The 23176-nt window shown below is 43.4% G+C and overlaps 1 protein-coding gene across 1 annotated transcript; it reads right to left on the minus strand.

Annotated features, from left to right (window-relative positions):
* Positions 1-3930: 3930 nt before the first annotated feature.
* Positions 3931-22652, minus strand: GRAP2 (GRB2 related adaptor protein 2). Its single transcript, XM_053943053.1, has 8 exons — positions 22584-22652; positions 18474-18576; positions 15331-15422; positions 12472-12591; positions 10598-10766; positions 8827-8958; positions 7384-7503; positions 3931-5172 (listed from the first exon to the last, which is right to left on the minus strand). The coding sequence occupies exons 2-8, from the start codon at positions 18549-18551 to the stop codon at positions 4993-4995; spliced, it is 891 nt and encodes a 296-aa protein (XP_053799028.1). The 5' UTR covers positions 18552-18576; positions 22584-22652; the 3' UTR covers positions 3931-4992.
* Positions 22653-23176: the final 524 nt, after the last annotated feature.

Genomic DNA, 23176 nt, shown 5'->3' on the forward strand with positions numbered 1-23176 from the left:
CTACAAGGATTCCTGCATGCCTGCCATTTGTGAAACTTTGCATTTTCATGCTGGCAGGCTGGACATGGGCCAAGCACCTCTCACTTGCACAGTGGCAGCAGACAATGTGCTTTGAGTTTTCTCCGCACACAATGGTCAGTGACCTTTCCTCATTCACTTGCCTGTTTCCCTGCTACCCTCTAGCTCACAGATAAGTCACTGGCTGTTTTCTGCTGGCAGTTCTGCTTATGTAAGAAACTTCTTTTGTGTTTGATGCGAATTAAGGCTCATGAGTTCTGTCACATGAAAGTTGCCTCAAAAAAATTGGAGAAATTGGCAATGCTCTGCCCTCTTCTTCAGGGCTGTTAAAGGCTTTATCATGCACTCAGTTCATGGTTCCCCACTGAAATGCAAAGTTTTCAGCAGCAAGGACAGGCTGGGTGTCAGAGCTCTTTAGTTCAGCCTGTATTTTAGCCAGTAAATGTAACTGCCTGGATCACCTAGGGAACACGAATGGTTTTGACTAACCTCCATGGGGTTTCATCTAAAAGCACCCGAGCCAATTGCTTTGAACAAATATTTGAAATGAGATGTCTGCAGAGCACTTTCTCTCATCACAGAGGCACAAGCTGGGCTGTGGGCCCAGGAGGGGCAGCAAGGTGATAGGCTGCAGTTGCAAGGAGGTGCATGAAGACTTCTGGGCCTGCACTGGGCAGGGATGGGCAGCATTGCTAAACACTTCTCATACTTCTCATCGTATGTGGTGTAACCCAGGCTCCTCCACAGCAAGCTGCAGAAGCAGAAGAGGAGTTTAAGCAGAGCCTAGTCCAGATGGCCACAGTTCTGTCCCACCAGACATCCTTGTTGTCCCTATGATGTGGCATGGACATTACTAAAGACCTGCTGCTTCCCAGCTGGGATAGAGATCACCCTTCACCTTGCTGCTGGACTACACCTGCTGTGGCATTGCTCCTGCAGTGCAAAATCTCCCAGCTGATGGCACATTGCTTTTCAAGGCTGCTCAAGCCATGCAGTACTGCCTGCTGGATCTTTTCTTCTGACATCCTTGGTTACTCTCCACAAGGACTGAAGGCAGAAGGGCCTTTCAAGAGCCTGCAGCACTGGGATCCTGTTGGGGAGGACGGATGAGAGGTGCAGCTAAATAGAAAAGAATCATCAATAGGTGGCTGTTGTGAAAAGCTTCAGATTTCCTGCACAGCCCACTGAAACTTCCATTTAAAAACAACAACCACCACCCATGAACTTGTTTTCCTGGCACAAGAGGCTGGCATAGCAGCCTGAGCAGGTGCTGACTTGGTGGCAGCCCTGAGGATCATCTCCCTGGTGCTCCTACCTGTGAGCAGTCCAATGGGAACCAGCCCTGATCCCCTGGTTTCTGCAGCATGCTCCAGTGAGCACAGCTGTTACAGCAAACATGTACACCAATGCAGAGACCTCTCTTTTGTGGCGCAGAAAACTGCCTGTACATCTTTCACGTGAAAGGAAATTTACTCTTTTAAGCTCAGTCTTATTAATCACAGAGACATTTCCAAGCAAAATATGGATTTGCAGCAGAATGTAGGCAAAAAGTTCATTCAGACAGGAGAAAGCACAGCTCAGCTGTGTTCATCAAACTTATTTTACCATGTACAATTCCAGCTTCCTCTGTTTCATTTATTATGTTTGCCTTCCCACATACTTTTCCTACTTTTATCTCAGTTTACATTCTCTTTTCTCATGAACTGTCTTTCTTGCTTAATAAGGAACAAAATACTCTTCTGGTTTTCCTCTTTATCCCTTCCCATTTTGGTTTCACAATAGACTCTCTTGGGATATGTTCCAGAGGTCTGGTTCTTTCCAAAATGTTGGCAAATGTCAGGTGAGGTCAGTGCAGCACTGTCACCTTAAGGCTTCAGTCCTAGGTTGCTAATATGTGCCTCTTGCACGGACAGTAGACTCTGAGGTGTAAGTGAATCATCACAATATTAATAAGGATTGTGCTACGATTAAAACCTGTTGGAAGAAAGAGCAGGAAGGTTGGCAGGGTATGTGGTTAGAGGAGAGGAGTGTCTCTCTCCTTTCTTATTAAGTGGCCTGATCTATGAGAGAGAGAATTTCATGGGCAGAAAATGGCATGAGGCACAGAAAACATCTCCATCCTACAGCCCCTTCTATCCCCCCAAAAATTCCCCACTTTGCCCACACCTCCCATTGTATCTGGAGTCTCCACTGACTTGGGAATAGCCACAATTCTTAGCACTGCTCTTTTGCTGGGAGAAAAAATGACTTTTACTGTGGGAGGATACAAAAATGCAGGCTGACACCTGTGCCTCCCAGCTCTTGCCATGTGCAGTAACTGCAGGCAGCACTGCAAGGCCAAAAGCAGAGGCAAGAGAGACTGGACAAGGCAGCCCAAGCTTGACCCCTGCACAGGGCAGCAGAGCAAGGCTGGAGTTATCACAGATGCCGTAAGGCTGTCACCTCCTGGTAATTTTGCTGTCATTAGGTGCTGCTCATAATGAGAAATCCTGATTTTACTGTGGTTCTGGTATGTTGTCCATAATTAGCGTGCAGTCCTTTAATACTGATTACCTTAGGTATTAGTTCCTTAAACATCAATTCAAAAAATCACGTGAAAATTTACCTCTTCCTCAAATGAGTCATGAGTTAACACGGGGGTACTTACAATGCACTACTTAGACTTGCTTAATTAGTTAATCTCTGTAAAGGGGTTTCAAATGTGTGAAGAGCTATCAAACTGCTAAGTGCATTATCTTCAATTAATTTTGTGCAACTACATCTTCACTACCAAGAGGGTCTTTAGAGTGCTGAGGAAAGGAAAAGGAGACATTGCTTCTAATTTTAAAAGTAACTAATACAGAAAAAAAGGAATTAATTGAAAGATGATTTGACATGATGGGAATAATTGTGAATACACCTTTTCTTTTGTTTCAACCAGAGCTGAATATGAAAGATTCCTCATTTTTATCCCTCCTTTGCCTTTGTTAGTCTCCGGTTTCTTGGTTCCATCTCCTCTTGGCCTTAATGCTCTCCCTCTCTCTCACTGAGTATTAACCCTCTCTCTTCCAAATTTGTTACTACCTTAGCAGAAAACCAACCAACACACAAAAAGGTTAGAAAAGGGCAAATCACACCGAACCACTCTTCAAACTGGAGACACTGAGGTTACATCCTCATACAAAGGGTAAGGGATCTTGTTCCAAAAGAAGCCTCATGGACTTCTCTTCAGAAGAAGACACTAAAGGGCCAGAACAGAGCACCTGCAAGAGAACAGGGCCACATCCAGCCCAGGCAGTCGAATTCCCTGGACCACCGTGGTAGCCAGTAAGTTCTTAATGTATCTTTCAAAGTTTTCTATTCTTTATAGAGCTTATATGCCTTGTTAAATATTCCCATTTTACTTCACCCATTAACAATCTCCTTTTGGAGGAGTTCTCTCAAAATGAGTTCTTTTGTGCTAATACTCTGTCTAGCTGGCAGCTTTATTCAGGCCAGCTACATTGAATTGGACTTCCCCAAGAACCCATTTCCTGGGTTCTTTTTCTTCCACTGGGACTAACAAAAGATAAGAACTTTTTTTTTTTTTTTTTTTTTCCCTGAGCCTGATTTGTGTTTAGAGGTTTTCATTTGCCTGTTCTTTTTTTTTTTTTCAATAATGATGAATCGTCACTTCTCCTTGCTGACTGCTGAGGTCCCAGATGTTGGGAAAAATTCAGGCAGCTTGTTTCATATCAACATGCCTGAGCAGTGGTTATGCAGTCGAGTCTCCTTCACAGGGTTTGTGAAGGGGACAGGTAATGTGCATTTACAATAAATTTCTATCACATCTGGGCATTCACTCAGCAGTTATTTGAAAACCTATTAATTGACCTTATTTTATCCAAAAGAAACTGGAATAGAGAATAGACTATTAGATGGCTACAACTTTATTCTCTGCATACTGTAAAATAACAGCTTAACCTGATGCACGAGACATTTCTCTAGCAAGCCAGAGTTGTGTACATGGTGATCCTCAACACAGCAAGTTCTCAGGGAAAGAACTTTTGCCACCAAACCAGAGAAACCTCTCCAATCCCTCCCCAGTTCAGTTCTACAAAAGGAACCAGTGAGGGATATTAACTGTTATCCAATCCACTGGATACTAATTTAGCTGAAGGGCCTGATCTGCTCTACTCAGGCTATCTAGCTCAAGTGTAGGTACCTAAGAGAGCAGCTTGAAAATGGGTAAGTTGTTAGGGGGTACAGAAAGAAGAGCAGGCCTATGAGAAGAAGCAAAGAAAGCTTCTTGCCCTCCCATACCTTCACCACTTGCATGTTTGTACAAAAGCTTACAGGGCTCCTCCCCTTCCTCTGGTATATCCATACAGTCAATACACACAGTGTGAGGTGGGTAAGACAGAAACTATTAAGAAAATAGTTAAACTAGAAGAAAGCCAGAAACTATTAAGAAAAACCTAGATTGTCTTGACCTCAACCTAAAGCCCTAACTGAAGGATGAATGTGGTTGCCAAGGATCATTTAATGCATGTGGGCATCCCTCCTGCCTCTGACAGAAAGGTAGAATGGAGCCTGAAGAGACTATGACTGCTACCAGATCCAAAATGAAGGGATAAGGCTACCTGAATACTGAATCTGAAGTTAACCTGAAGCCTGACTTTCCTAAGGGGCATTTTCACAAAATAAACCTAATTGCAGGAGCTTATCAATAGCTAGCCAAAGAGGTGACAGGGCAGGGAGGACCCAGCAAAGTCTCAATGAACAGTCCAAGATTTTTGCTCCCTTCCCTTCATGACTGTGAAAAAAAGGGTTAAAAATATTTCTTCTTCAAAGGGTTCTCTTTCATACTAACATTTCAAAAGATCAATTGCCAATAAATTAATACAAAATAAAAACCAATGTATGTCCTGGTGGCAAGGGAAGATGCACTCCTTCTCTGTCCCTGTCATGTCAGAAGAGCAGCTCCAGCAGAGCCCTCTGGGCCATACTGTGCTCTCACAGCAACACTGGTGTGACATAGTTGGCAGGGAAGAGACCCAGTTCCCCACGCAGGCGTCCTTTCCACCAGGATGGGTTGGAGCTGTCCAGGACCTCTACGATGTCCCCACTGCGGAAGCCCAGCTCATCGTGCTCCATCGCATCAAAGTCATACAAGGCACGGACCCAGAGCGTTCTCTGGAAAGGACAGAAGAGACACGCAGGGAACAAGGAGTCAGGACTTTGAAAGATCATCTTTGCCACCCCTCTTAAGACCCAGTAAATACATTCACTAAGCAAGGACAGGTAGTGCTGAATTTTAGACCAACTTGCAATTAAACCAGGAAGTGGCCAAGATGCCAGGAAGGAGGGACCAATTAACTGGGACATCTGAGGGATGGTGTTTGGTTTCTCAGCAGCCTCAGTGTATTTGTGGGTATTTGCACCATAAGGTGAAAAGTCAGACTGAGAGCAGGTCCTTAGGAAATTGTGTTCTCATGGCTCTACTGCCTCTGCCCTGTAAGGGCAGCCAGGACAGCCACATCTGAAGCCAGTTATGGGAGCACAGAAGGACTCCTGCCTGAAACCTGCTGGGCTCTAACTATTAGGGAATGGCTCTAGGGAGCTGGCCTGGTGCTGGTGCAGATATGAAAATGTGTCCTCGGCCTGTCAAGGACTGAGAGAGCCAGCACACAGGCGAAAGTAGAGAACACTGTAAAGAAGGATAAAGAAGGATACTTGTTCTTTCAGGCACTTTTGGGGCATAGGGGAGGGTCTTAAACCTTCTTCAGACTCTCCCCAAAGTCAGGTCTCTGAGATCCAAAGGATTTAACATCTGTTTGAGTATACCAGTTTATCTGGGGTGTGCACTGTAATGTGCACTATGGTTATATTTCTTCTAAAGGACTTTGCAGTCAATCTCCCACTTTGGCCAGAAATCATATTTTAAAGGACATAGCTTGGGCTTCTTTCTGGGAAATTGTTGGCATGCACACTGCAGGGCATGGATAATTTAGGAGGTATATCTAGCAGGGACAGATGGAGAGATCTGTTTGAAGGCAGACAGATTTTGATAAATCTTCCATTCTGGGCCCTGCTTAGACCTCAACCCTAGTTTTTTGGTTGGACATATAGACCTTCCTATAATTGGATTTGTGGCTTCTACATCACTGATGGGACGTGGCAGGCAAAAGCATGTTGTTATTCATTGCCACAGCCTCTGAGAGATAAAAAACACTGTATTTTAAGCTGGATTACAATAAAGATTTGGGGCTTTTGCCAAGAAAAGGGGCATGCCCCTATTTTTTAACATGTTCCAAATCTCCTAATCCAATCTGATCTTTTTCACTCATTCTTGAGAAAGGTCTGCTGTCCTTTCCTTCTCTCCTTGCATCTAGGTTCTGTGGTTATGGGCTAAGCTGGACATTTCTTCAAGGAAGAGGAGCATGCCTTAGGTCACACTGAGCTCATGGGGAAATACTTTGTAGCTGGCAGTGGAACCACAGGCTGAGGCAAAGACACCACATTCTGTGTGGGCATTCACATAGTGGGACTTGGCAGAGCAGGTAGTGACTGAAGGTCAGGTGCCAGGTATGGATCCTGTAGGGGAGTGGTCTGGGGTGTCTGCAGAGACGCATCTGGATCACACCCACATGCACTGTGCCAAGAGGCTCTGACAACCAAGGGTGTCAGGTACGTGAGCCCTGCTTCGACAGCAAAGGAGGTCTGAGAGATGTGTTAGGCACAGACAAGTAGAGCTGGGTGATCTCAGGCCTTCTCAGGACTGCAGCAAAAATTAATGGAAGAGACAGTGTGACTACAAGTGCATTGCAAGACAGAAGGAGCACTGTAGCATGGTACAGTATCATGAGGCTGCTCTCCATAGAAGTTAAAAAATGTACTGCACATTTAGCTACTGACATCAGTCACTGCCTGGCTGCGGTGGCAAAGATAATTGAAAGCCCTGTGCATTAATGGACATGAAGTTCTACTACAAGAGATCATTAGGCTTTCAGAAATGTCTTCTGCTGGACTAGTCTTGTGCTTGATCAAAATCCGTGGGTGAGCTTGTGCTCATTCCAGTGTCCCACATGGGGATTGTCCCTATTTTGCTGTGCTCATGCTAAGTTCCCTCTTCTACTGAGGCTGCATAAGACTGACCTTGAGAGCAGTTACCAGAACTATGCTCACATAACACCATAGTCCTACCCTCAGAGTGTCCCAGAAGCAGATTCAAGTGGCTGGGATAGAGTCATGAGACTCAGAATTGTCTTGTAAGACATGGCCTGGCAGGCAAAATACACTACTTCTCATGCAACCTCCATGTAGGTGACACTGTCCAGACTGCTTGGCCACTGCTAAGGCACCCACTGACTGGGGCAGATGAGGCCTTGCAGGTGCATCACCTACCGGTATCTGCTGGTGCAGTGGGTCTGTGTGTCTCCGTTGCATAGCTCCTGCACTTCCTTGGCCAAGATCCCTTAGTCTATGCATCACGTCTTGCCTGTCCAGACTCCCGCCATATCTTTCCTAGAAAGAAAACAGCAGCATAAAAGTCATGTTGTTGTGGTTTTGGCTGGAATAAAGTTAATTTTCTTTATAGTAGCTGTCTTTTGGATTTAGTATGTGAATACTGCTGATAATACACTCATGTTTCAGTTGTTACTAAGTAGTGGCTCACTCTAAATCAAAGACATTTCAGTGTCTGGCCAAAGGGATATTCCATACTCTAGAACATCATACCCAGTATATAAACTGGGGGGAGTTGGCCAGAAGAAGCCAATAACTGGTCAGGGACTGGCATCAGCCAGTGGGTGATGAGCAGTTGTATTGTGCATCACTTCTTTTTCTTGAGTTTTATTCCTTTCTCTCTTTTTTGTTATTTCCTTTTAAATAAATAGAAAATTAGAATAACAACTATTATTATTATTATTATTATTATTATTATTACTACTGCTACCATTTACTCTATTTCAATTATTAATTTGTTTGTACCTCAACCCACGAGTTCTACCTTTTTCCTGATTCTTTCCCTACTTCCACCAGCGGGAGGAGGAGTGAGTGAGTGGCTGCATGGTACTTAGTTGCCAGCTGAGATTAAACCATGACACATATATATTCTGAGATGTGTAAATGAGGGGATTTAAGAGTTGTTAGTGGGCAAGGAGTCAGGGGCAAGCCCCCACTTTAATAATTTTAGATGTCTGTTTCCAATCCCTGTGCTCCAGTTCTGCAAGTAATGACCCTCATGGAACAGGTCAGCTTAGACTGTTCTATTTTGGATTTTACTTCTTAGGAGTTGAAAGTTGACTGTCCTCAGCTGTGTTTCACAGCTGCTGGGACAAATGTCAGCAAGGGGCTTTTTGGTCTCTGAGACTTTTGAAGAAAAACTAAGGTTGTTCTAACTCACAGATAAAAACCGTGCTTGCCAAGGGAACTTCAGCCAATCTGGAGTTATTATGACCCAGTCCTGCCCACTCCTTGCTCTTCCTCTGTCCCATATGCTGGGGAAACATCAGTTGTGCTGGTGCAGCTGACTCTATCTGAGGCACTCACTGCTTTAACTTGTCTTGGGCTGCTCCATATTGTAAAGGACAGCAAGCAAGCCTATAAATCTAGTAGCCAAACTAGCCAAAGAAGAATGAGACAAACATCTAAGTCATATCAACACAAACTGGCCCAGGCAGATGGAGAGAAGAAGTAGGAAACATCTAGGAAACAAGTTCTCTTTTGTGTGCACAGCTAAGAGATGTAGATTTTTGACAAAATGACTGTTCGTTTGCTACCAAGCAATAAAAGCCAATGTTTCATATGCCTGGGCTTGATGTCCCAGCCCCTTGTTTCTGGTAGTACCTGTTGCTGCTGCAGTATGGGTAAAGGATGCTCTACATATCTCTTGGATATAGAAGAATGATCTTCTCCAGCTGCTCCTCCCACGTGGAATCCTTCCCGACCTATCCGTTCCAGGCTCCCACCACGCCTCTCCTGATGGAAGAAAGATCACGAAAGTGAGGTCAGGTTTTGTTTCCTACCACATCCTTGACTAAAGCTGTGCAATCATTGCACACTAAGCTTGTGTGTGCACTACCTCTACCACTACCCACTAATCTGGAGGCTCTTTCAAATACAAGACCCACCTCTCTGAACAGAAGAACAAATCTGGAATCCTGTATTTTAGATCTTTGTTGTAGCCACTCTCCATCTGAAGTCAGGGTAGTAGTGGGATGTGCTGGGCGGAAAATATGGCTACTGATGTGAGGATCAGCACAGAAGGTAAGCTCTTTCTTGAAATACTGCCCTTAGAATTCATTTGTCTCTGCACTGAAATCTATATATTACAATAATTTTATCATATGGCTGTAGCATCTAAAAATTTGAATTGTGAACAGAAACCTCACTGTGGTGAGTGCTAAACATACTCTGCTGTGCCCATCACCATAATAAATGTACAGAGAGTTTGCCAAAGCAAACTTGAGTTCTGTTCATTTGCCTGTCTGCATCTTGGAGCAAATGCATCTCTTTCCCTTCCTGCTCACAGTCAGCCCAAACAGTTTGTTATACTGATATACATGCATACAGTCTTTCTTTCCTTCCCCAGACACAGAGATTCATCACTGTAATCTCTCTCTTACAGATCCCAGAGCTTCTATTTTAATACCTTACTAGTGTGTTTTTAAAGGTCTGTATAAGTGGTCTAGAAAGAGACAACAACCCAGGCCCATTCTTCAGACTGAAAAATGTATCATCTCTCATTTTGAGCCAGCAAGAATGACCCACATGCAGCCTGTAAAACTTTACTGCTGTAGTCAGCAGGTCACATACTTTCTGCCTTGCCTCTACTTGCACATCCTGGTAATTTAATACCAGAGTCCGTTTCCCAGTAAAACAGGACTTTTGTTGCTGCAGTGACCAGGCATGTTCACTCCCAGGGAGTGCAATGTGTAACAGCCTCTGCTATGTCATTTGCTTGTTCCCCTGGCACAAAACCAGGCATTCATTGGACTGGGATTTGTCTGCCTTCTCAAACATCGACTATACCTTCCCTGAAGGCACATCTTGTTCCCAGATCTGCTATGTTCTTCTCGGTAGTACTTTCCAGTTCCTAACATCCAGGTTAACTGCTCCAGGTTCTGCCCTCTGTTCCTCCACATTCCTTTTACTGTGTTTGCTCAGTAGCAGATAGACAATTCTTCTGAGCAGACAAACTTGCAGTTGTAGTTGCACTCTGGGTGCATGCAAGGACACTAAGAAACCAGACTCAAATTCTTCTCAGTCACAACCCACCAGTCAGTTCTGTACCTGTCCTCAGGAAATCTAGGCATTTCAATAAGGTAAATCCTGCTTGCCTTGGCATCTTAGAATTTCAGCTCTGAGGTCTTAGCACAGCTTTAGCAAAGCATCTCTATTCAGATTTGAAGAATCAAAAAATTCTGCTCAATTATACAACTCTACATACCACTGAATCCACTAAGAATCCGTGTCTCAGTCCCCACCAGTGTAGTTACGTGGCTGGATTTCCAGGGACAGACTGTCCTCCTCCTCAACCTGAGACATTCTCATGGGATGAACTCCTTCCACAGAAAGGCTTCTGACTGAGAAACTCCTAAGGACATTTTGTGTTTACCTTTTCTTCTTGGCTGTTGTCCCTTAGGAAGATCTGCTTCTGCCTGGAGATGGAAGTTGTCTTGTAGTAGTCCACCAGTTTGTTTAGCGAGTGGAATTTCTCTGTCCACAAGTAATAGCTACCCTTTGAATCCCTCATCACTTTGAAGTGTTGTACATCATCTTCATGCCTGGATCCCAATGGAAAAGAAATCATCAACAGATTGCACTTATACCTTTTTTGTAAAAGTCTTTTCCAGAAGGGTACCAAAACTTCTTGCTTGGCCAAATCTAGACTCCTGGAAAGTCATGCAATGGCAGTCCTTGTGTGTACTGGACCCAGGCGTGGCTCTGTTTTAAAAGACTCATCAATTTGCAAACACAGAGTGCCCCAGGGCTGCCCAGTCACAAAGCACTATCAGAGCAAAGCATAGGGTTTTAAACCCTCTCTTTTGAAATAAAGGTCACAGGATCTTCCAGGGTGAAAAAGTGCAGTTGTAGTCTACCCAACAGCCTCTGCAGGTCCTGTTAACATCCAGTCTGCATTGACTCGAAGACCTGTAATACACTCTTATACACCATGGGGATCACCACTACATGCAGACACAGTCATGTGAAGCCATACACTAAACTTTAAGATGGTATAAGGTCTAGTGTAACATCATTACTACAGGCCATTCTCCCTATCCAAAAAGAAAAAAAAAAAAAAAAAAAGGAATTTTCTGATGCTGTTACAAGCCAAATTAACAATCTCAAGCTTCTGCCCCTTACTCCCTCTGCACCTCCCCTCCTCTCACCTCTTGTCTGATGTGTACAATTCCTCTTTGCACCAGATGTGATCTGGCTCTGGTACCCACCTCCTTGCTCTGTGCAACTCCAGGCACTCAAAACACTCTTCTCAGAGGCTACATCTGCACAAGTAAACTGAATGGGGACGAGCAGGGACTGAATGCTATCCTTGACTGATACAGCCCCAAGCTGTTGAAGTGGTTGTGGTTTAAATGGAAGAGCTCTCCCTTAGAAAGTGCTGGGCCATGCTTAGAAAGAAGAGGCCAGGAACTGTTCACAGGGAGCTGTTTGAATACAGCTCTTCTGTTTGGTGGGGTGAAGAGGGTGTAGCCATACAGATCTGACCTCTGCCTCACTGCTTGACTTCAGGGCCACAGAAAGAGCCTGACTGTACTTGATTTGTTGGTGTTAATTGGTGCAAATGTAACCAGAATATTTTCCTGCAGTTCCTCCTGGATACTTTTTGAGCTGCCTGAATCAGCAAGTACAGACCACTTGGAAAAGACATTGTTAATCATGACCCTAATTTAAAACTGGTTATCAACTATTTGACTGAAAATTGGGAAACCAAACATCATTTAAGAGCTCTGCTTAGAAGCAAATGCACTGAGAAGTGCTGGGCTACAGCAAGCTGCTGAAATGCAGCTGGGCTGCAACCAATGAAAAACCAGTCCTTGTCCAATGGCTGTTTAGTGACCTGTGGGAAATAAGTTAACAATGTAATAAATCTCTTCATAGGTAGTAGCTGAATTCTTGGATTTGGTAACCAAAGCTGTCAGGGAATTAAAACAAAGGGAAGACACATGTTAAGCACAGTGGGAGACTTTCTCTGTACCATTCTGCTTTGCTGTAGCTCTTTCAGAGAAAGAGGTCACCAGGGGATGCAGCTTTGGAATGGGGCATTCACCGTGTCACTTGAAAAGAGGCAGAAACATTTGGGAATCAGATGCCTAATTTGTTCTCATTCACAACACAGCAGCACTACCAGTGACTGGCAGCATGCAAACTTCCCAAGAGCCTACATCACATTAGGAATCCTTATGAGAGGAGGCTAGGGACACCATTAAACAGGAAAAGAAGCAGGAACATGCTGTTAGAAGCAGATACCTGACAGAGATGGAGAAGTCACCATGAGAGTTCTGACTGGCTCGGACAATGAAGCAGCCAACTCCTTTGCTCATGAGAAGGTTCTCTGCTTCGTGGCGGGATATCTTCTCATCAAACCAGCTGTCAAATGGGAAAAATCATGGAGATGTGAATAAAGATGTGAATTAAGGTGAGGAATAAAAAAGTTGAAGGTAGGGAGAATGTGAATAAGCAGGGTGGAGGGAAGAAAACAAAAGGATCAGAGGAGCCCACATGGCTACTCCCAGTGGCCACGTATATGCTGAGGTACAGAGGTTTGATGGATACAGACCATTTTCTTAGAGTAGTAAAAACATGTACATGCAAAGAGAACAATGTAAGCTTTGGTCTGCTAAGAAGCAACACTCAGGTGAAACTGTAATTACAGACACAGTACAATAAGGTGTTAGTCAAAGAGATTTTAAATGACAAATATGTATGTATACATATATACACGCATAATTCTCAGACATATACATCAAATTGCTTTTTGGCAAACTGATGGAAAATTACTGGGCTGTGATGGATATATTGCATGGAACACACATAAATTTTTAGTAGAAGCAAGCCATGAAAGTTTTACTACTAATAAATTGGTTCCTGCAAGAGTTGCAATATCACAAAATCACAGAAGCACAGAATACGTAAACACACTTACACAAATCTAGCCAGGCATAACAAACAACAGCATAAGGCACTGGACTAATAATGAGAAAGTCACCATAAACAGTAAAATAATATGATGTCAGTAGGAATTTTTCAGTAGACAAACACAAAATCACATACATTTGCATATGTCCACTCCATAGCTAATAAGATCTACAATCTGCAGTCTTTGACTTCACCTAATATGTAATTGCCTGTATTGCATTAAAATTAAGGACTGTTAACTTCCTAACGTCTGTAATTTCTGCTTTGGAGTTCCTTATTATCATCACAGTTTACCTATGTATCATTAGCAAAGAAAAATCAGATGAGCCTTTGTCACCCTGTTCTTTCAAAAGTTTTAAAGTTCTTTTAAAAGTTTTCTATGCCTTCTGATGTTTACATACTTCTACTAGAGTTTCTCACACACTGTCATGTAAATAATGATTGTTTTACGTTCTTCCTTGTGGGAAGAGAAAATTGACAGACTGTTAAGTTTAACCAGTGTAGTTAGAGAAGTAGCAATTTCATCCTCCAATCCACTGTCTATATATTCTATATATAAAATTTTATACATTACATATATACATTACATATGCATATTATATGTAAGTATATGTATTATTAGATGTATATATATAATATACATACACATTACATTATGTACTATATACATACATATACATTACATATACATATTATATTATGTCTATAAAATTCTATATATTACAAGGCCAAGAATAAACTTCCTCTCTTTTCCCTCTTTTGCATCTAGTGTGAATTTGTGAGTTATTTTGTGTTGTAGTGCGACAAGCCTTGATAACCAATCTCAATGATTACTTGACAAGAAAAAGATGGGCAAAACAATCCATCAAAAATAGGAGGCAGCTTTCTTCACTATGTCTAGTTCTGTCATCTGGGCTGAACTGCTTCAAAGTGCAGACCTGGCGCTTAGAAAAATGTCAAAGTGGAAATATTTCTTCGCAGCTCTTGCACAGAGAAAGCAACATGAGAAAAATGTGTGTGAAAAAAGAAGCTGCCAGTGCTCCTGAGCGATGGCAGAGCCCTGTGAAAGAGCGAACAAGAACAACTGACTGGAAGATCTCATCCCCCCGAGGCCCAAAAGTACAAGCCGTATTTGCACAGCAAACGAATAATGTCCTTCAGCTCAGCCAAGCAAGTTGGCTTATGTCCAAAAAGGCCAGTAAGTGCCACCTCCAAAGGGGACAGAGGCACTTATTTGTAACCTCAAAATCCCTGTGTGCTTCCAGTGTGATTGCTCAGGGCTCTGGTGCATTACAGCCACAAGTACTGGGCTTGGTGCATGCTCTGCTTGTTCATCCCTGAAATGCTGCAGCACTTTTGAAAAAAGAGGACAATGAGAGGTGCTACTGGGAGCATTTCTGCTAACTGAAAGGTTGTAAAAATCCCATGCACTGTCATATTTATGGCATAGGGCTGGAGAGCACATTTAACATGCATTCCAATGCTCATCAGTCCTTTCTGAAAGTGCAGTTCCATCTCCTCAGCGGGAAGGGAGAAATGCAGGTACACCTGTCCTCTGACAGATCTGTTTGTGTGTGTGAGAGAGAGAGCAGGGCGGCATGTCTGGTCTATCAACTCTGCCGATCCAGAGTAACACCAGCTGTCACAGTCGCGCAGCATTGCACTGACCTCTAGTGCACCGACAGAAAGTCACAAGCACTTCGGGGGGGAGGCAGTGCGGTGGCAGGGTGGGAAAAGGGAGTCAGTGTCGTTAAGAGTCGAAGGGGAGGAAGTTTTTTTTGTAATTTGTTTTCAGAAAGATCTCTCGCTCTTCCTTTTGTGCTTAGACTCTGTCTCTGTTACCAAGACTTCACATCATGATTATTCTCCTTCTCTCTGAGGGCATCTAAATGCAATTCCTGCCACATCCCAGCATCCCTTTGCGCAGCAGTAACAAAAGAGTCACTTGGGACTGACAGCGATCATTGAGATCCATTTAGCTGCGAAAGAGCAGAGGATGCTTTGGGGTAGAAATATGCTGTGCTGGCAGAACCGTGTGTAGCATTATGGCAATCCCTGCCAGCCCCAAAGTGCAGGATGTTATGCCCAGCACTTCCCCTGTCCTCTCCTCTGCGCGCGCACGCAAACGTGGTCCTGACAGCACTTGGTGGAAATGTGCCATGGTGCTGACACCATTTCTGTCATACTTACGGGGGAACATGGAAATCAATGAAGTTCTTAGGAACGTAGCCCTCGTGACTTCTGAGCTCAGCCTTGTACCACTCTTCCTGGGAGCTCAAAATCTGCAATGGAGAAATGGATGGAATAAATGCGTCTCCTGAGAAAGGCAAAAGTGACCAAGATTCAGGAAGAAACCTAGAATGTCTTGTAAGAATAAAAGAAAATGGTACACATTCTTTACTCCCCGCCATGGGGCAACAAGTTTAGTGGCTGATGACCACTTCAGAGCAAGCAAGCAATAAAAAAGCCTGAGTAGAATTAGAGAGATTGCTTGTTAACTTTACCCCTTTGTCTGACTGCCTGTCCGTGTATCTCTGATGCCCGTGAAATGGAGAAATTCAGCTTTGAAAGACTTAGTAGGGGTTTAAGTTATTCTCTGTGCTGCCTTTTGTAGTTGGTACTGGAATATCTCAGATTCATAAGGGAAGAAGAAAATATCTGTGAAAACTCCTCTGACATATGGATATGGAGGGCTATGCAGCTGTAGCTGTGTGTGTTATGACCGCACAGATGTTACCATGTGCTCTCACCTGTCATTTTACAAGAGATTCTTTAGTGGGTTAAGTCTTCAGCTGCCCTGAGTTTTGCCAAGGTAGATATAAGAAGGAGGCAAAAAGTGTTTTTGAGACACTGTTAGACTTTGGAGATTGTAGGATAGCTGGAAGTGAGTCCACATCACACACCGGAGCAGCTTCAAGTGTGCTCACATTAATGTTAACTGTAATGGTCCTTAGAAACATCACTGCTGACCACAAAGGGCCCAAATTCATGACACTGTGGCTAATGGCCCAAGGTACAGCCCTAAGCTAGAGGACAGAGGACAGAAATACAACCACATTGGGATTTTACTGCAAATGTTGTGGTCTTTGGTGTTTTGTTTGATATTCCAGCTCCTGGGACAGGATTCTGCTGTATGAAATAGACCATGTTTCTGCTCTTTCTGGTTTTGGAGAGGAGCCGAAAAGCATGAGCTGTGACAATTTTAAAAGGAAAAAGCCAGTGGAAAAGACTTAATTTAAAATCAATTGTTAACAGCAATAATACTTACTTTGTGAGCCAATCGCATGGTTTTGGGAACCTAAGGCACATTTTTAGTTTTGTATTTGAAACAGGATGTTACTGTCTCTGGAGCCAATTCTTCATTGCCTTCCCTGCCACGTAGGCCTTTTTCAAACATTTGGATTCAGAAAAGTTAAGGAATAGAAAGCTGTGGAATTCCCTACTTGTATAGTCACTGCTGTCCTCATGCCTGGGTGCTGGGTTAAGGATCTTTTTTCACTGCTGTGGCCAAACACAGGGGATGATTGCTATTTCCTGCTCATGCTTGGGGCCTGCTCTGTTGGAAGTGAGGTTTCCAGAACGACCCACCAGCTGTTTGCCACTGCAGAGCTGGCAGGTTTCTCTCAGTGTGTCATCCTCTCAGAGAAGGATGTAGGGGGGGCTAAGAGGGTGGATTTCCTCCTGTCGCTACTGGTTGAGGGCCTCATGTTTCCTGTTTTTAATCTCTACATCAATATTTCATCTTATCTCCTTCATAAATCAGCAGGTTGTTGCAGGCAGCATGAGGGGGCTCATGATGGGGTAGGAATGTGTGTGTGCCTATTCCAGAACAGAGTTGTTACTCAGGCTGACTTACTGCTACTATGGCTTGGGTGGCTAACGTGTTGCTTTGTTTACCTCAAGGACATTAAAGCAAGAGGCAGTTTGATTTTTCTGGTAGTGAATTCTCTATGACAACTAATAATAATAAAACCGGTGTGTAGTGTTGACACTTTTTATCAGAGGATTCCAGCATACTTTGAAAGGAAGCTCTAGCTTATAATGATTTTACAGGAAGGGAAACTGAGGAACAGAAAGAAAAGTGACCTGGCCAACACCATCACCCCAGCCAGGGACTTGATGGAAGTCTCCTGAGAAAAAAGGCATCAGTAAAGGTCATGTGATGGTAGGGACCGACTGGGAAAAAATAAGAGTGTTTATCTGTGCTGAAGAGAGGCAGTGATTTCTCCAGAACTTTCTCACAGCTCTTTAGAAAGATTTGGTACTACTGAACTCTGGATGCTATCAACTTTGTCTAAGTGCCAAGAACTGGAAGGCCAATAAAATAAAAAATGGTGGTGATGGAAAAGGCAAGGATGAGACCCAATATCTGATAATTAACTGGAGTATCTGTGACTGCACAGAGGGGTAGCAAAGGCTCCTCGCCAAACAGGGCTGTACATTCTATTGTTGTACATCATCCCTTTGGACAGGAAAAGAGTTAAGGCCTCAGGGAGGGGTAATACTCAGGCATTTTCAATGGAAACAGAACATCTGGGGCTGAGAAGTGGATAAATAATTAGGGTGAAACTTCAAGTGGCCTCATCTGTGGGACTTTGGTAACATTAACAAGAACTGTTCTATCATAACACATACAAATCAACTTTAAAGAGACTTCCAGAAGTTCTGTATTGTATACGATCAGCTCTACCTCTGCCATTGCCTCATTGTTAAATTCCTGCCAGGATGTATATAATGTTATTAGACCAGGACCTTTTAAACTATTCCATTATGTGTGTAACAGTCTGTCTCATGGAATTTTCCTCTCCTATTTGCAATTGCCTAGATCTCTGCAGCACCTAACAATAATTACTAACAATGAAAAGTTAGATATAAGTCCTAGAATGGATAAGAGTTATCTTTTAAACAGTTCAAGGGCTGGAAATAAGGAAGACAGCAATCCCTCTGGACAGATCTGGTCCTGCCTGTGTTTAGACATAGTCATCATGATGTAGTCACTATGGATGGTTTACCTTGTCAATGAAAACAGACAGTACCGTCACCAAAGATCTGTGGCCCAGCAAAGATACATACCCTTCCATGCTGACTACCAGAGGACTGGAGGGCAACTAAATCCAGAGTTCATGGACATAAAATCAAGAAAAGTGGACACAGACTCAAGTAAACTGGAAATTGTTGTCCTATTGCAAACCCTATGGGAGAGGAGTATCCTGAATTTGTATCCTAGTTTATAGATGTGTCTTCATCTGTTTTGTCAAGGCAAATGGAAGCACAAGAAAGATCTGGAAGCAGCCTCAGAAACACTGTTTAGTCAAGCTGGGGACTGTACTTACCTTCAACATATCCCCAGCCTGGAAGCTCAACTCGTCTTCTCCAGAAGCAGTGAAATCAAACTTGGCGATGGCTTCCATATCGTGTCTTGGGGGCAGAGAAAAGCTGGAACAAGTAATGTCAGATACTTGTCAGCGTCTATGAGCTACTGGGATTGCAGAGTCCAGCCCTGGAAAGCTGACAGGCAGTGCTGTGATTTGTATGTGGAGCAGCACGCACCACCTACGGGCAGCCATTAGTTACTAAACATGGGAAGATATAAGCAGGTAGAAGAGAGGGCATGGCTGAGGCTATAATTAGCTGAAGTCAGAAGTACAAATAACCAATTGTGTATGCTTATTCCAACTGATTTCTTTCTCTAGAGCAATCTCATGGGAAAAACATGTATAGACCAACTTTGTCACAGTTCCCAATAAAACAAGTGACTCTGTCCTGCAACAGAAAAATGTATTTGCCCCCTTCAGTGACTTACTCTTTGCCTCAAGAGTGAGTCAAATTGGAGACAAAACAAACAGGTCTGCAATAAATATATATATTTTTTTCTTACACATGGGGCACAATATGGAAGGTTGAAAGAGGTTTCTTTGTGATGGCTTAACATGGGTGACCACAACTTTCACGTAGGAAAACACTGTTTGCAGAAAGGCTGTATTCCCAATTTTGAAGCAGGTAGAGAGTTAGCCTACCTCAGTGTTGGTAACCCAGGAGCCTGAAATGTATCAGACAGCCTGCAAACCAAAGCCTGCTTTTTGGCACCAGAGCAATGTGGCAGGGGAAGTGGCAAGATGGGCTTTGCTCCTTCACCACTTCCTGCTCACATAACTCGGATGTACCCCATCAGGACCATTTTTATAATCAAGAGTTACCAATTTCCCATGGCTGGGTCATGTACCCCACAGCCCAGTAGTGAGGCTGCCAGTGACAAGCCAAGAAATAGCCAGGCAGTACCACCTTAAGCAAGTGCACTGCTGGCAGATGCACTTGCAGCACAGCTTCTGAAGACCATCAGACAACTCCAATATAGAATTAATTTTTATGATTTCTGAGCTAAGTTTGTTTGGGAACAAAGATCCTGAAGCCACAGGTTCCACTACCTAATCTCAATTCCCACAAAAACACCCAATCTTTATGGCTTCAGAGGAAGTGTCAGCTTGCCTGATCCAAAACATTCTTAACTAGAAAGCTCTAGAAAGAGACTGTACAAACAAATGAGCAACCCTAATTAGGGTTAGATATTTCTTATCAATTAGAACTGACACAAGATCCCCACAATATAAAGTGTTGACGCTGAACAAGCTCCAGAATTTTGCCACTTTAAAATCAAGAGGCTGCTGTAGCCGTCCAAGGATTTAACTATCTGTGTAAGCAGAATCCAGGGCCCAGCTCTGATACAGCTCAACTTAAACTGCTGAGAATGAGCTGGGAGAAAGCCTGCAGGGCAAAAGCTCTAGGATTGCATCAGCATTAGCCCGGGGATTCCAGAGGAAAACCACCAACATGGGAAGATATAAAATCTCAGAGGAAAAACAAAACCATAGTTTAGTTGTGATAGTCAGTCTAGCTGAGTACCTGTCATGAATCATTTGGGTCACTAAGTTGAGTTGTCAGTGCCATCAGTCCTGACCTAGCTGGAGGCAGATGGCAATCATGGAGGGTGACTCTTCATTTCTCACTGATACCTGCAAAGAATCTTTGGGTGCCTTTACACAGGTGAGGAGTATGCTAACGTGTAGCCTAAAATTTCATTAAATCCTAACTAGATTCTGTGTGTGTTAACTGTATAAAGCAGTTATTTATTGGCTAAATTGTCTATTTCCTGCTTGCAGAGTCCCTTTGCACTTGACTAAAGATCCCTGAATAAAGTGATCCAGAAGAGGGGCCAGAACATCACTGGATATTAGTTCTGATATTTATTGCAATCACTTCTAACTAAAAAGAACCCCGTTTATATGCTTCCTAGTGGATTCTGTTGGCACTCTCTTTTTTGCTGCTTATAGGTGAATTTATATCCATGTGACTGACGAGAGCTATGAAGCACCAAGGCAAATTTTTGGCAGCCCATAGAGAGTTCTGCTTATTCAGCATGGATCTGTTCTAGAGCAATTGGGGTTGCTTCAGTGCCAGGGCCTCCCATGTAGGTCTGAGTACGTAGCTCAGCTGAGATCCACCCTACACCTGCTATTCCAACCTGCTGCCTTAGGCTTTCAACATGCATCAGTGCTGAATCCTAACACCCTAAAGCACATTGGTGCTTTATTCTCAGGCTTCAGCTTTCCACCTATTCCAAACATTTTCACCCCCTATTCTCCCTGTTGATCTACTAATGCTCTTTAATTCTTACTTTTGATACCTTTTGCAGATTAGGGTCACTCTCTGTCTTACTCTTATTCCAAGACATTGGTGTTACCCTGCAGATGCAGCTTGGGCCTGATTTGAGATCTGTCCTCTATTCTTGCATAGATATTTTTGGAGCTTCAGTCTGTAACCCTCCACAGGCAGTGTCAGGCCCGTTTTGTGCTAACAGAGCATAGGGATATTAAATTGGAGGGGAATTAACCCTTAAGGGAACTGGTCAAACAATTATACTCTTTCATGGAAGACAATTGAAGAAAAAGACTAAAGGAGAGTTACTTTAGTAAGGGTTGTTTATCAGTGTTTTATCTTGCTGGTGGCCTGCTGCAGACAGATCAGAGCCAACAGTGCAGGTGGATCCTAGAACTCCTAAGTGCAGACCATTAATCCCAGCTTGAGGAAAAGAACACATTTAAGAACAATTTAAATAGAAATTATTCAAATACAAATCCTGTCTTTGATTCTGTCCCTGAGATACAGAAGAAGTAGTGGGGGTTCTCTTTACAGGGGCAAGAGAGTAGAAAAACTTTAATTTTCCAATAACCCAAATGTTAAAGGTGCTATTGGAATGTGGCCCCCTCCAAAGGAGAAGAGTTTGTGAAACAGTTAAAATCTTCCCTCTCACTTCCTTTCCAATTTCAGCAATCCCAGCCTCAGGGAAAGACCAGGAGAGAGATACCTCTTCAAACAATCTAACACATGGATTAAATATGCCTTTCATTGCCAGCGGCTGGATTTAGAAGTGGCTCAAACACCATCCACAGTGTTGGCTGTGTTGATAAATCAGCAACGCAGTAATGCTTCGGCCTTAAGCTCTTCCCCCACCAACTACTAAAGCAACACTAGCCAATAATCCTGTCTTTGAACTCCAGCCTACCACTTTTCAGCACCTGAACTTCAAACCAGTTCTGTTTCTCTGATCCTGTTCCTCCCTCCATGTGTAACTTGAGAATCCTCACTCCACATGGGTCAGTGCTGGGCTCTCATGAAAACTCCCCTGCCAGGAGCCCATTCTTTTCCTCTCTGCATGCTTGTGACTCCCAGCACCACCCCACAACACAGACAGATAGGAAATTTTTCACTATTATCATAACTTACATTTCTCAAGCACCTTTTATCCCAAATTCTGCTTTTAACTGCATGGTGCAACTCCTTTAAGCTTTTGATAGCCAAGGACAATTTTACGCTGTGCATAATGTTCTCTGTGAAAATCACCTTTGTAGAGCGTTTATCATGAAACATATGCAATGTTCAAAGAGGGCTTTTTCAGTTCCAGGTGTGAGCTGAACCAGTGCCCTTCATTTTGTGCTGGCTTTCTGCACGCAGGTGAATTTTCTCTGTGGTTCACCTTTGCAACAGGGTGGATTCAAGAGGCATAAGGCTACAGCAGCTCTGTGAGACTGGTGCAACAGAAGGTTCACAAAATGAAAAGTGAAAAGCAGCATGGCTTTCAGAGCACAAGGTAGGCATTTTAGTTTGGCGGAATGCCATTCCCTGAGCAAGAACATCAGTGTCTCTGTTGATGGAAAGTGCCAAGGCCTAAAACATGCCAGCAAGCAATACAGCCTGATAGCAGAGTCCCAAAGAGTTTAACAGCGTTACCCTACATACACCATGTTGCTTCCAAATTCAGCAGTAACAATGCCAGGGAAGCTCCCCACCTATGAAGAGTTCGTCACTCGGGGACTGCCCAGCCTCAGCCTTTCCCAATTTCACCTACTTACATCAGAAGGAGAGCAAAATTACAACAATGCACTCACTTAATGGAACCATATGCAAAAAGGTTCTATTTGTATGCCAGAAGCATAACAAATTGCACACGTCTCCAGTCTGAAGCTTCATCCAGTGAGGTTTTGCACCAAGATATACAGCACGAGCTACCGTGTCTTTGTTCGGCTCTGCAAGAACAGCCTGTGGGATTGATGAGCAGCCGGGGAGAGGATTCAACCCTGAGCATCTGTACAGAAACTCCAGATGACATTTCAGCAGATACAATGGAGAATGGACCTGTAATCTAGAAGAGCTGTTGCAGATAACAGCTTTGTTTTCACCAGCCAAGCCACATACAAGTGGCATGGGAATATTTAGCTCCAAAAAACACAAACCTCTTGGTACTGAGTTAACGGTGCAGCTTCACTGACTGTCAGTGATAAGAAGGTAAAATTTATAAGGGAAAACAAGTCACTAAAACACTCAGAAATGATGCATTTAAGTCTTGGCTATTCTGCCACACAGAGCAATGCACAGCATTTTGGCTGAGCCTATGTGCAAACAAAATAAGCCTCCAAGGAACTGGATTCACAGAACAAACTTTCAGGGCTCTATAACCAAGAGCAGTTGGTAAGAAATGCCC

Source organism: Vidua chalybeata, chromosome 5 (assembly GCF_026979565.1).
Source record: "Vidua chalybeata isolate OUT-0048 chromosome 5, bVidCha1 merged haplotype, whole genome shotgun sequence".
Lineage (NCBI taxonomy): Eukaryota > Metazoa > Chordata > Aves > Passeriformes > Viduidae > Vidua > Vidua chalybeata.